Source organism: Pavona decussata, unplaced genomic scaffold (assembly GCF_977016875.1).
Source record: "Pavona decussata unplaced genomic scaffold, jaPavDecu1.1 SCAFFOLD_2, whole genome shotgun sequence".
Lineage (NCBI taxonomy): Eukaryota > Metazoa > Cnidaria > Anthozoa > Scleractinia > Agariciidae > Pavona > Pavona decussata.
The window spans coordinates 2,047,501-2,062,500 of record NW_028145426.1 but is presented as its reverse complement, the minus strand read 5'-3'; the positions used below and the strand labels follow the sequence as shown (position 1 = coordinate 2,062,500).

The 15,000-nt window shown below is 38.4% G+C and overlaps 2 protein-coding genes across 3 annotated transcripts in view; one reads left to right on the top strand and one right to left on the bottom strand.

Annotated features, from left to right (window-relative positions):
• LOC146489965 (protein mesh-like) overlaps window positions 1-1,474 on the top strand; it is a 27,567-nt gene extending 26,093 nt beyond the window's left edge. Inside the window, exon 28 of the mRNA XM_085112075.1 lies at window positions 194-1,474. Coding sequence (XP_084968201.1) covers window positions 194-450 — 257 coding nt within the window. The 3' untranslated portion in view covers window positions 451-1,474. The remainder of the gene's footprint in view (window positions 1-193) is intronic.
• Window positions 1,475-2,322: 848 nt separating this feature from the next.
• LOC146489964 (4-galactosyl-N-acetylglucosaminide 3-alpha-L-fucosyltransferase FUT6-like) lies at window positions 2,323-12,977 on the bottom strand. 2 transcript variants are annotated; one of them, XM_085116055.1, is made up of 2 exons: window positions 11,016-12,977; window positions 2,323-4,057 (listed from the first exon to the last, which is right to left on the bottom strand). In XM_085116055.1, exons 1-2 carry the CDS (start codon window positions 11,851-11,853, stop codon window positions 3,594-3,596), a joined length of 1,302 nt encoding a protein of 433 aa, XP_084972181.1. In that variant the 5' UTR covers window positions 11,854-12,977; the 3' UTR covers window positions 2,323-3,593. The 2 variants fall into 2 exon arrangements, with proteins under 2 accessions (XP_084972181.1, XP_084972210.1); XM_085116084.1 differs by lacking the exon at window positions 11,016-12,977 and adding an exon at window positions 6,671-7,995 and having other exon boundaries at window positions 2,897-4,057.
• Window positions 12,978-15,000: the final 2,023 nt, after the last annotated feature.

Genomic DNA, 15,000 nt, shown 5'->3' with positions numbered 1-15,000 from the left:
ACCAGTCAGGTTTGGTAAATTCTAACTATATAATAAACATGCTTGTTCAAGAAAGCGAATACGGAAGTTTTCTTCCGCATTTGGACGATAGCTGATAGCTGAGAAATAGACACTAATTACTGAGAATTGAACGTTCCCATTTGAAACCTCGTCTTCAACGTATTGCTTATTTTTCGCATTTTATTTTTTCCAGTCCTTGTGGGTAAAATGGAAGCGAGAACAGCTTGGCACTTGTATACGGGTTCTACTTTGGGTACTCTGGTGTTTATTCTTATTGCCGCTGGCCTCGCGGTTCTGTTATGGCGTCGACGGAAATCACATGCAAAACACGAGCAAAATTTGGGTGTAGAAAAAATCGAGATGAATGCGAAGAAAACAACTCCAAGTAGAAGGAAAGAAAAAGGGGAGTATTCGCTAGTATCCAAGCGCCCTCCTGCAGTTGAGGTGTGATTTATCCCTTCTCATGACACGAAGGGGCTTCATTCTGCTCTTTTTAATTGCCTTAGTCGGCAGGCAGCATCCGTAGTTTCGGCCATATTTGGAAGGCTGATACAGAGAAGAGTTGTGTGAGGAACAGAGCTGAAATAGCGGATACAGTGACATGTTCATTACACCACAGTGACAAGGTTGAAGGCAATTTATTGCCTTTTACAGACAGTAAACTGTTTTTTTTCCCAAATCACCCTAAGGAAAATACGAAAGTGCCCCTCTCTACAGGCCTAGATAAACCATAATTGCCTAAATCCAAGATTAACCGTCCTCTTTTTTCTGTAACGGAGAGAAAAAGATGCATGTTGTCTGTCAGTTGTTTCCATTTTGCCGGTGATTGGCAAGTGAGGAGCTTGTTATACTGGAGCTTCTCGGTCTTGAAGCCTTCATCGTTATTTGGTATTTAAAATATGACAGAAACGTAAGACAGAAATACCGAATGTTTGATCATGGATTTTTTTAGAGGGAGTTTTGACATTGGGTTAATCCTTTTCAAGATGCCTTGTTTTTAATTGTCATGTTTTACTTGTACATATAGTTATCAGGGTCCTGTAATATCTGCATCTTGAATAAAGTATGTAAGTACGTATACAACAATGGAAACCTGATGATCAGTCTGTTGAAAATATTGTGTTCTAAACTCTAGCGAGAAAAAAACAACAAATCTGCCATTATTTAGTGTATAACAAATTGTGCTTTTTCTAATGAAGTGACAGAAACATTCCTACATGTTTTGGAGACTCGGAGAAACAGAAATAGACGCATTTACGTACGACTTCTTTTTCTGCTAACGTTATTCGTTCCATGGGCTAGTTTCGCGAACGTTTCTACAACCTACCCGGCTCATTAAGTATTTTTCCTAAGCTATTTATTTTTTTATCCATTAGTGGTGGTTGTTAAACAACCTTCCTGGTGTCCTACGTAAAATTTTAAAGATTTGTAAATAAGCTGTCATGATTAATAAAACTAACTCCCTGTTGACGAACTTTGCTTGCGTAATCTAGTTTCTGGGGCCCATAAGTTATCGGTGCTTTTTTGAGAACGGCGCTACATTCTTTCAAGTTCTCATTCCTGTAATTAATGTGATGCTTAGAAAAAAGAAATGGTAAAATTGTGTTAATTGATTGAAAGGATTAGAAACGGAAGGTGTTTTCTATTTTGAAACAGGAAAAAAACTGTAAGGCAATGAAGGCTAATTAAGGTTACCCTATACCTTCAGAGGTGTCTCGCGTTTAAGCGATGTGCCGCGTCCAGTTTAAACTGTAGATACCTAAACTCCTATGTCAAATTAAAGCTTATAGAGCTAACTATCAAACCATACCAAGAATTTTGAAATAAAATGAATTGTCGAATTTTTCACGACCTCCATTTGCGAGCGTCCGAATCACCCTTTTAAAGCTACAAGTCAAAGTGAATTTGTTTTTCGCTTATTTAATCTGCTCCTCAGTTTTCGGACCCAGAGCGCTAAAAAACGTGTCTGCGTTTTGCCATATTCAATCGCAGTGAAAACTTATAGAGCATTTTCGAACTAGGATGAAAAAAATGTGGAGTGATCGTACAAAAATCGCTCTCGGAGAAAAAATATTTCAAAAGAAAAAAATTTGCAGACACATTTTTGTTGTTTATATGTTAAACTAGCTACTGTCCAAATTTGAAGGCAAACGAACAAATTGCTTTTGAGTTTTAGCTCTTTGAAGTGGCTCCTCCAAGTGAAAAAAATTTATTCGCGAAAACAGCGCTAAAAATTCGGCAATACAGTTTATTTCAAAATTCTTGGTTTAGTTGGATAGCCAGCTCTATAAGCTTTAATTTGATATAGGGTTCAGTTTAAACCGGACGCTTCATCGCTTGGACGCGAGACACCTCTGAAGACACCTGTGAAGGTATAGGGTAACCTTAAGAAAGTCTGAAAGAGGCTTCTGAACAATTTATTGTTGGAAGGTCTATGCATTGGTACAAAATACGTTTGAGAATATACATGTGAACTCTTGAAGAAACTTTGTTTGAAACTTCCTACAAAACTGATTGATTATATTCAGTTTTAAGGTATTGCTACATCAAAGTGAACAGTTTGCTACTGATCTTTGTAGCACAGTCTACACCTGGGGGGTACTTCTCGGAATTTTTTGGTGGCGGATGTGCAGCTCGGTTCTCCAAACCCTGACCCTATTTCAGACAAAAATGTGCAATTTTTCGATACCTTTTTCAGACCTGGTATCTAGCATCCATACCCTTTTTCAGACTTTCAGATCAAAATGGTTAAAATCTAAACCCTATTTCAGACCGAAACGGCGCCGCACATACCTATATAGCTTATATAGGAGACTACCCCATCACCCCCCCCCCCCTCCTCCCTCGGAGTCAACACTAACACAAGGCTCTAAAGTGAAGTGGGCAGTACCTTCGGCAGACGAGAAGGGTGGCACTGGCTTTCAGAAAAAAGATTTTGCTTTCTGATTTTTTGAAAACGTCCAGTCAGTATAAGAGCAGAAATCCTTTTGGGAAACTTGAGCCGATTTTCAAACGAATGGAACGATAAAAGTGGTTCAAGATACCTTCTTTATCGTCCTGTTTTGCACGTTCAGGCTGGGCTAGACAATAATTACTCAAAATAACTTGTGTAGAAACACATTTAAGAATAGCAAACAACATAAGTGTAATGTTTGATCAATTTTCACCAACTTTATTTTGCATTTGTTGCAGTTTTTATTGCCCGTATTTCCCATTTTAAGGGTCGTAAATGTATATTACTATTTGAGGAAATAAATTGTTCCCTGATCCTGTCATTTGAAGTTTGGAAAACAAAATTAGCTTTCAGGATTTTAAAAATTTAAAGCGTTTCCAGTTTTTGATTTCTTCCTTTCAAGTACGATTATATTACTATTATTGTGAAAAACATGATCATTGGATGAAACAATGTAGAGTTTCGACTGGCTTAGAAAAATTAAATAATGATTCAAGATATTTCTCGGTATAAGGGATATGAAAATAATTTCTGCAAGACCTAAGGGTAGATACAGGAAAAACACGTTCTTCTCCTTAAAGTATTGGACACAGCAGTTATTAAGTGAAAAAAGCTAGAAAGAGATTTGGTTATCCTAGCATTAAGCCACATTGTCTAAACTTTCATGATGTGCAGATATCCTGTAGATCTTTCTGAAATAAACGAGTAATGCTATTATTACAACTATTGCAAAAATGGAAGTCATTAGAACCGCAAGGTTTGCTGGGAATTTAATTGACGGAGTCCACATGTTAAGCACTAGTAGGTCCTTTTCGTTGCATTTTCCTTGTGTTAACCAGAATTCTGAAAGATCTGCGTGACCCTTTGGAGTTTTTGAACTTAAGACTTCACAGAATGAACAGAAACGACTTAACCAGACTCTCCGATATTTTTGCCTCCACTTGAAATATTCATTGTAAGCAGTGTTGTTTCGGTCGAGGTAGTGAAGATAATCTGCCAGATCTTTGACAGTCTTGAAATCCAATACGTTGATGTAAGAACCAGGAATGGCAAGCTTGGTGTAGTTTGCACCTCCCAATACTATGGGTACAACGTTCTCTTCTCCTATTTGAAAATAAAGAACAAAATAAGCATAAGAAGTATTTCAGATCTTTTAAGGAGTAACGTAACTCTGGTTGTGATTTGAACTGTATTAAGTTAAAATTAGGTTTCCGAATATTGACCGAAGGTCTTGAGAAAGCTCCACTTCTTCTCCCCAATTTGTCCGAAAGCAGTTTCCACTTTCACTAAGGAGATTTTTATAAAATACTACAATTCATCTATTGTATGTCCATACTTATTTGAGTGTAAATTCTTTGGGAATTATTAACAAGCCCGTAGTGAACAAGGAGATCTTAAAAATCATTATGCAATGTTAATACAGGTTCGGTCAACAAAGACCTCAAAAAAAGTTTTCAAAATCTGTTCATCTGGTACAATCTAGTTTCCAATGTATTGTCTCAATATGCAGCAAACAAAAGTATTTACTTACAAAAGTAACCAAACAACAACCAGGAAAAAATCTAAATTTTCGCAGTCGGTGTTTCTCCAAGAATCCGAAGACTTACAGAAACTAACATTATTAATATGGCCACATCGCGTCTATGTCCAAATCATACATGCTATACAAACCTCTTAACACCCATGCACGTAAATATTTGAAACTGGTTGTCTTGCGTGACTCGTTTGCTCGAACAAAGTTTTAGTGTGGCAACAGAAAACAGTTGAAAGCAGCAGGAATATTTTTCATACAACAGAAAAACAAGATCACAAAAGACAATTATAGGAGAACATTTTTTGGTGTACAAGACATGTTTGGAAATAATTTCGCCATCTTCAGTTACAAATGTTTGTTACAACTTGACTTTTCAAAATGTATACATGGAATAGCCACCCGGTTTAACAAACTTGGACAAGTTAGTGCTCTAACTGATAATGTGACGTTTCTAAGGAAATTAGTCCCAAGCTACCTAACCAGCTCATTAACTGGCTGATTTCAGGGTATCAATTACTATCACCAACCAAAAAATCAAAGAAGCAGGCAAGCAAGCAACCCACCAACCGACCAACCGACCAAACAAACAACCAACCAACCAATCAAAGAAGCCGGCAAGCAAGCAAGCAAGCAAGCAAGCAAGCAAGCAAGCAAGCAACCGACCAACCAACCAACCAAGCAACTAACCAACTAACCGACCAACCAACCAACCGAGCAACCGACCAGCCCACCAACCAATCAATCGACGAAACGACCAACCGATCAAACAACCAACCAAGTAGCTAACCAACCGACCAATCAAGCAAGCAAGCAACCAGCCAACCAATCGAATAACTAACCAACCAACCAACCAACCAACCAACCAACCAACCAGCCAACCAACCAACCAACCAACCAACCAACCAACCAACCAACCAACCAACCAACCAACCAACCAACCAACCAACCAACCAATCAAACAACTAACCAACTAACTAACTAACTAACTAACTAACCAACCAACCAACCAACCAACCAACCAACCAACCCACCAACCAACCTACCAACCAACCAACCAACCAACCAACCAACCAACCAACCAACCATCCGACCAATCAAACAACTAGCCAACCATTAAACCAACCAACCAACCAACCACCCAACTAACCAATCAACTAACCAATCAACCAATCAACTAACCAACCAACCAACCACCCAACCTACCAACCAAACAATCAAGCAACCTACTGACCGATGGACCTATCAATCAATCAATCAATCAATCAATCAATCAATCAATCAATCAATCAATCAATCAATCAATCAATCAATCAATCAATCAATCAATCAATCAATCAATCAATCAATCAATCAATCAATCAATCAAGTGTCATAGGAACTGACTAGCCATCAATTACTGTCACTAACCAACTAACTAACTAAGCAACCAGCCAGCCGATCAACCAAACGTCGAACTACGGTCTGAGTCGCTATCAATGACTAGAGAAAAACCTCGCGAACAAGAACTTTCCATTTTAAAATTTAGTCTAAACAGGTTCTTACAAAATAGTGATTAACAGGAATTTAGTCTACTAGGTTCTTAAATAGGTTCTTATCTCTGAAGGAAAAATATCACATTGTAGATAGCACTTTAAATAACAAAAAAAAAACATTGTAGATAGCAGAATTTAGCGGAAATCGGCCTTCGTCCCCTATGCAGCAGCCAGGTTTCCCCTATCCCCTATATAAAATTTGAATAAAATGTTAATACAGAATTAAAACGTTCACATAAAATGCCCTCAAAGAGAACTCTTCTAAGAGTTATTAAAATGTCAAAAATGTCAATTGATCTTATTTGCCAAAGGGCACACATTTTTAAATTTTAGAATAATAAGAGCCTGTTTCAAATTTTAGGGTCAACAGGTTCTTGTTTAGAGGGGGTCGACAAATTTTAGGCTGACAGGTTCTTATTCTTGGAGTTTTACTGTATCCCTAACCAACCAAATAACCAACCAAACAACCGACCAACCATCCGATTGACTGTCTGTCTGACTAACTACCAAACTAGATTGCTCCGGCCTCAACAGATAAATTCGTTACGTAGGCCTTTTTGTGACAGCTGTTTCAAGACTAACTTAAGCGAATGGATAATATTATATAGAAGATTTTATCAGAAATTTTGAACTATACAGCACACAACTTACCTAAATGACCCCAGTACTTTTCAGTGATGTAATCTTCACACAGGGCGTTTTCGAAAGACAGGTAGAACTTGTACTGTTTAATAATGCTTTTACAAGTTTCATTTCGAGGACAAGACAACGATTTTGCAGATGTGCCTGAGCATGATCCAAACACATCAACTGTGATGTATTTTTGTAGTTCGAGAACAAACAGTTTTCTAAGTGGAGGTTTGCAGTTGCTAACAATCCAGGAAACAAGCTTGTCTTTCCCAGACGAAAAATCTTGATGTGACAGGTTTACGAATGGAATCTCTTCGTACGCGCCATAAGGCGCCCAGAAATCAGAGTCAACTCTGTAAGTGAACGTCAAATCGAACAGATCGCTGAAGCGCCTTGTATTTGGACTTGACTCGGATATCGGACTTTCCATAGAATAATAAATCCACCGTTGCCAAGAAGGCATTTGTCTCCTCATCGCTGTCAAATTTTTTAGACTTGGCAAATTACTAGCAACGTGCACCAAGACAAAGTCACTTTCGAGAAATCGCCGTTTATCGTGAGTTATCTCAAACTTGTCTTTCGCGCAGCAATCTTCATTGAACCTAAACCAATCTTTTTCGCCGAAGAATTCGTTGTATACCAATAGAAGAATCGTCTGTTGAGTTCTAGACCTTGTAGTGTTAGCAGACGCTATCAGCTCGTTTGCTGCGAGTGGCTGACCATATAGGTTGCCATGTGGTTTCATCGACAGAATATAAACAAGGATTACTGTCATTGCAAATAACAGCAACAGCGTGAAAAACGTCTTTGTCGTCTTTATCATCATTTACATTTCGCGGCACATTCGCTTCCCTAATAATTCTAAGATTAATCGACGCGAAGTACTTTTTTCGATGTTCACTTTCGTAGCAGCGTATGTCAATTCCAAATGCTTAAACGTATCGCTCTGAATATTAAAAACTCACTCAACCACCTGTGCAGATAACGCGTCTTAAATTTCCATAACAACAGACGGCAGTGCCGCGGCTTAACCGAGCATGAAACAAACGAATCAAAATGCAGAGAAAATAAATCCCTGCAAAATACTACTGAAGTAACAGTTCTATGCTAAGGATACACAACATCAGCAGTGCACTGGATAACATTTAAAAAGTATAACACGAGGACTTAAGTCTGTAACGTCCTTATTCACAAGATATCTTGACGAGCGTTTTGCTTTTTCCGCTTTGCTTTTTATTTTACTTGTTGATTCAAGTAGAATGACTTTATTAAATTTTTATTATGTTAGCAAGAACAAAAAGGGAAACAAAAGACCAGCGACGCTTGGAAGAACCAGGAGGAAAATATATTCACTGCATGAAATAATCGTTATACATATATCTTATTCGATGGTTTTACATATAATACGCGCGGATATTTTGCGAGTTGCGTAGTATTTTTCCGAGCCCCGAAGGGGTGAGGAAAAATACGAGCAATGAGCAAAATGTCCGCGAGTATTATATGTAAAACCATCGAATAAGAGATTTATTATTCCACTACAAAAAGATTTTGTTATTTTGGCTTCTCTGTTTTGGTAACAGTTTTGAAATACACCTGGCATTAACTGTCCGTCGGTATATGGCGCGTACGAATGACGTAAACAACACAGAAAGCCAGTTAAATGTCTTTAATTTGATTGAATAAAATGAAAAGATAAATGACAAATGATTGACATGCTAAAAACTTGTTTTCGAGCTTGCATCGTTTCAAAAACTATTCTTCGTCCAGTCCAGCCATTGTTGCTCCTTTTTTCTGCCTTTTCCGTCCGTATTCGCTCTCTTGTAAACCGGTCAAACCGGGACACTACTGTGTATTACGGTCTCATATTTTGCGCGTTCTCTTGACCTTATTTGGTGAAATGACATCATAGTGGAATAATAATGTCCCTTAATCACGTCGCACGGCACAAGCAGTGGAAAATATAAGGACGTGACATGAAGGTCCGTATATTCATCAGTATACATCAGGGTATGCCCAAAAATATATGTTATTCACCGGCCGGGAGGTCCGTACAGGATTCATTCATCAAATGAAAAACTGATCATCCATGTCCTTCTCTTTGCAAGTATAATCTGATTCTCCTTTTCCATTTTCATCTCTTTTCTATTGTGATATTAATGATAATAAAAAATTACATATAATTTACTTTAATTTTGATGCATAGCCTTATCTAAATCTGCGTTATTGTGTAAAGTTAAGTTTTTCTGTTTTCCAGCATGTTTGTAATTTACTGTAATTTTTTTCCATTATGTTCTCGTGCTCGTCTTGTCTCGCCTCGAAAAACGGTCGCGCACTCAAGACCGAGGCCCACCGGAGGGCTCAGTTTTTCCCTATACTGGCCGACCTAGGCCGGTGAATAACATGGTTTAAAGCGAATTGGTTTGGGAACAGTCTACGCGCGCAAGGTACGTAGACTCTCTAGTTAATTTTGCTTATCAAGAAAGCCTTGCAATAACCTCTGAGAAAAAGGCTAAACAAACGATAAAACAGACTTCAAATATATCTTGGAGTAATCAATGGGAAAAACTGTGATATTAATATTTCGAAGCAAGCAGTATAGAAATGAACTAAACAACGATCTTTGAAAAATTCGCACAAACAGGTGACTAAATGTTCAAGTGTAAACAATTAAAATACGAGCAATGTAAAGACTCGTACTTGTATTATTTTGTCTTTGATTTTCTTGAGTTAATTTATCGTTGGTTTTGGGAAACGATGAAATAAGTGCTTTACTTATGCTGAATATCCTAATCGAAGGGATAAAAATATTTAGAAGTTCAATGGTTTACCCATCTATTTATGCTTTAGAGTAGAACTGATCTAGCGTTGTTCAAACTTTGTTTTCTCCTGGTATAAATTTGGAACTAGCAGGTGTTCTGTTTTGGACTGTTTCGTGGGAAACTAATCTCTCGTTCAAGCATTCTTGAAATTGGTTTTCTCCAGATAACAATGGATTGTTTACATTAAATCATGCCTTATTTTACTATATTTGACCGCGAGTTAACCTTTCGTTGGTGTTTGCCTGGAAATGGCTATTCTCTATACTGATTTCTATCATTTTTGGTAAAATCAACTACATTTCTTACCGAATTTATACCAGTCGATTTTTATTTAGAGTTTTTCTTTAACTTATTTGGAGAATAAACCAGGCCTTTGATTCCATTGCCGATTTTTTCGTTAGTTTTGCAAGGTTTAGTGAGCGAAAAGTTTCATTTCAAGAATAAAAATCCAACGTTTCTCGCGCCGGATCTCAGTAAAAGATTTCACTTCAAGAGTTTCCGCGGATTCCGGTCAAGAGAAATGAAAAATACGTAGAAATGCGTTGAAATGCGTAGCCATGTTAATAACTCGTCACCATGAAAACAACTCGTTGTCTTTTAGAGACAATAACCCTTGCCAAAACGTTGATCGGCCTGTTAAAAATAGCGTTTCTGTGAGTCTACGGAAATATATGAATCTCCCTAAGAAAATAGTAAGCATTTTCGCGTGTTTCTTGAGTAGTAATAGAACGGCCATTCTAACATAGTTGTGGAACACTCTAAACAGAAGTGGACACACTTCACGTAAGACTTGTTTCCCCTCCAGCATTTCTTGTTTAATGGGCGACGTTTAGATACATGTATATGAGAACCTGGGCGTTGGAGAAGAGATTAACTCCTCGAATACTTGGAGCAAGAACAGACCAAGTCTTAACATCCAATCAGACTCAATACGTGCTAAATTATTCACTTGGCTGGTTTTCCCTGTGTGAGGTCACTTGATGATTCACTGGCTTAGAACAATAGACTATTGTTGTCAGTTTAGTTTTGTCTACTTACTTATGTAAATTTTCTTCATTTTCTCGATAATGACGACAGGATGTCATCGAAATGTCGAAATCTCTCCGCGTTGGTTTTTCTGATTAAGATTATTTTACTTGGCGAAACGTGTCAATGACACTGCTATAATAGTAATCGGGAATATTCTTTTTACATAGCCAGCGCTCCATTAACCCAAGTAGATTGATAAGGAAATACCGGGGTGCTTACCATTTACATGGAAAACCCGGAAATTCCAGTTGGAAAATCAAATGGTACGCATTATTCCATTTGGAATACTTCTAAAATTATGGGCTTCTGGTCAAAGTGATGCATTTTTATTTCTCCTTTTGGGATTTACAGCTGATGTTCATACATTTCGCATGTTATCCATCTTCTGTTAAGACGAGCTAAATCATTTCGTATTGATGCCGAAAATTTCCATCCGGGTGGTTTGCGTAAATGGTAAGCACCCCCGGTATCTAAGATTTTCCGATGGAATTTTGAACAATATAAAATGCACAACTTACCTAAATGACCCCAGTACTTTTCAGTGATGTAATCTTCACACAGGGCGTTTTCAAAAGAGAGGTAGAACTTGTACTGTTTAATAATGCTCTTACAAGTGTCATTATTTCGTGGACATGACCTCGCCGATTTCTCAAATTCCCCTGAACATGTTCCAAACACATTAACTGCGATGTATTTTTGAAGTTCGTGAACAAACAGTTTTCGAAGTGGAGGTTTGCAGTTGCTAACAATCCAGGAGACGAGCTTGTCTTTTCCAGCCGAAAAATCTTGATGTGACAGGTTAACGGATGGGATCTCTTCGTACGTGCCATACGGCGCCCAGAAATCAGAGTCAACTCTGTAAGTGAACGTTAAATCGAACACATCACCAAAACGCCTGGTATCTGGATTTGAATGGGAAATCGGACTTTCCATAGTAAAATAAATCCACAATTGGGAGGCAGGCTTTTGTCTCCGCATCGTCTTCAAATGATGCAGACTTGGCAGGTCACTAGCGAAGTGCACCAAGACAAAGTCACTTTCATAAAATCGCTGTTTATCGTTAGTAACCTCAAACTTGTCTTTCAGGCAGGGCTTTGTCGATCTCCTCGGTATTGAACAATCTTCATTGAACCTAAACCAATCTTTTTCGCCGAAGAATTCGTTGTATACCAATAGAAGAATCGTCTGTTGAGTTCTAGACCTTGTAGTGTTAGCAGACGCTTTCAGCTCGTTTGCTACGACTGGCTGACCATATAGGTTGCTATGTGGTTTCATCGACAGAATATAAACAAGTATTAACAACAGTGCAAATAACAGCAACAGCGTGTAAAGCGTCTTTGTCGTCTTTGTCGTCATTTACGTTTCGCAGCACTTTCGCTAATTAACATGTATGGTCATGTATCGAGACCAATGGGCATTAAGTGCACCAATGGACCTTAAAAGCTTGCAGCAGCGTATTAAATACGTCACATATCCTTTTTGCTAACTCTTACAAAAAGCACCGTTTTGAATATTTATGAACTTACAAACACCAGCACCACGAAGGCGAAGTCTGATATTATGCATAATATGTCTGATATTATGCGTTATGCATTTTGACACGTGCTTGTCGATTCAGTGGAATAACGTAATTAAAGATTAAATATGTTAGCAACAAAAGGAAAGAAACAAAACACAAACCGCACTTGGAAACCCAGGGACAAATAGTCGTAGGACCCTTAGGAAACAAGTATCAGACTCTTGAATTTCCCGTCTGTGTTGGGCGAGAAAGGCATGGAAAGAAACAAAGTACGAGATTAAAATAAAACGCTCATTGCTCGGTTTGATTGAGCTATTATACAAAAATAGCCAAAACAAAAACCAAACAAAATAAAGTAAAGGGTTGTATAGACCCTTGTCACTCGACGGTCATGCTGTGTATCAGGAGAACAAAAAGCTTTTACACAGCAAGCCTCGGAATTCTCGTCTAGGCGAGGCTTGCCGTGCAAAAACAAAGCTTTTTATTCCCCTGAGACTCAACATGGTCCCACGTCACAAAGATCCATTACTAATAAACACAATAACCCGTGGAGGCTGTAGAGAATTATCAAGAAAACTAAGGCATCAGACTCTACAGCAGATTGCTGTCGCTAACAAGCGTTTGTCAAATTTTAGACTTAGATGGACAGTTCTCCTTCCTTAAAAATTGCTTTATATAAATATTTTTTCTTTTAATCTAGTCAATCAGCAATCACATAGAAACCCCGTAATTGTACAGCTGTAACTTTACATTTGATGTAAGCAGTAAGAATCTTTAGCAGTTGCTTTCTAGTTTGATCTTATTGTACGCAAACAGTGTAAAATTTGTAAAATTGTATTTGATGTAAAGTAATGTTTTGTTAGTAAATATAACAAAAAGTGTTCACTAAAAGACAGCGTTATTTTTGTAAGTAGTGTGGACATTGTAAGTACTTTTAGATTTGTAAGTATAGTAAGTATTGTTAAAGAGCAATTTTTATGTGGCAACTGTATGTGGCAATTTTTATTTGCCCGTGTAAATGGCTCGACAAATAGTTGTTGTTAATTTGCGTCAGTACTAATTTCGCACAGCGGAGATGTCCATAGAAAGGCAAAAAGCAAGATGGCGCCATGCTAGATGCGCAAATGTTAGGGGCTGTAGGGACTGGGTTCTGCAGATGATGTTGAAAAAATTGTCACATTTTATGTGGCATCTCGTCTGCACGGACAATTTTTTTATGTGGCAATTTTTATTTGCCACATAAAAACTAACACGGGCAAATAAAAATTGCCATATAAAAATTGCTCGTGTAGACGGGGCTTTACACGGTAGATATAGTTATCGTGGTTAGTATTGTAAGTAATGTTAGCAGTGTTGTAAATCTCGTGTCATGCAAGGCAAATAAAAATTTTTAAAACTTTTCATATGAAAAATAGTGTTGTTTGTATATGAATGGAAACTAAAAACTTTGCACTTAGCCTCGCTTTCATAATGAGGTTTAAACGAACTTATCACCCGCTCCACATGTGGTAAGTTTACGCGTCAGCGAGAAAACAAAATATGATTATTAGCGATAAAGTCAGGAAAATTTACAATCTCGTCCCCAGAGCCTTCGTTGCCCTTGTCCAGCGGAACGAGTTTTTAGTGCTGACCAAAAGAAAAGCGGGCTCTGGGGACGAGATTTCGGGCATTCCTACTCGGGTCCAGTTTCTTCGACGTATGTATTGTTTAGTAGAAAACTCGTGATGGAAAGCATGTTTTCAAGTCGGTTGCGGTTAAAACCGGAACGTTTCGCCGAATGGAAAGTGCCCCCCGTGCTCAGTTGTTCAAAGTCCGATTAAGCTAATTCGAATTTAAATACCAATCAATAAAAGATTCTTACAAAAGATTTTCGTCCCTCGGTTTTGTCTTGACTTTTCTTTACCATTAGCTGAAATTTAGATTTTGAACAGTTTTAACGAGCGAGATGAAAACCTCGGTTAACTTTTAATCGTGGATTAACGTTAATCAGGCCCTGATCTCGAATCCCTGGCACAAATATAACGCAGCCCGATCCCTTACGTTAATCCTGATCTCATGGCAGACGACGCCAAATCTCACCCTTTCGGGGTACCTGAGGGGCACTACTTAGAATTTCCACTCGGAGCCGGACCACCACATGTAATCTTCCCAATTCCAGCCATTTTCAACCAGACTGATGCAAAAATGGCAAAACTTTCTGGGAATTTACTTGTAGGAGTCCACATGCTTGGTACCATTTGTTCCTTTTCATCGCGTTTTCCTTCTATTACCCAACTCTGTTATACATTTGCGGCTTAAATTCTTTCTGGGCTTATGATACGGCATAAACAGAACTGAACTAGGGTAGATAAAGGATAAAGCCGTTCTTCTCTTGGAATTATTGTGCAGTGGAATCGCGATTTAACGAACTTCTATATAACGAAGTCCTCGGTATAACGAACGATATTCTCCAGCCCGGCCTTTTTAAACTGATGTATGGAAAAGAACCTCGATATAACGAACCAACTTCCCTAGTCCCTTGGCAGTTCGTTAAATCAAGTTTCCACTTTACTTGGAACACAGGCGGCCCAAGCGCGAATTAGAGGAATAAATGACACGTGAACTACACGCGAACGTGACTCTTGCCTTCTAGTGATCCACTAGAAAAAAATACACCACCACCAGCGCTAACTCGCTGAAAACGCTTCAAAACGGCCTCAAACGCCGGGAAACAACAAAGAGTACAACACGGATACAAGGTAAGGCAGTTTTATTCTCAGAACATTAAATTTTAGGTATTTAAAGGGAGAGTTTCACGGTTCGGCGCATGTGCGAGCGATAGCGTAAGCGCTGTCAAGCCAATTGTTTTTGGACCAATTAGAAGCGAGTAAACACCGGCGGGATACCGCCGCGGCAAGTCTTATAACTTGCTGGCATAAAAATAAAACTGACCGGCCAGTGTTTCGGTCACGCTTCAGAAAGAAACAAAAAGGCTGTCCATGTAA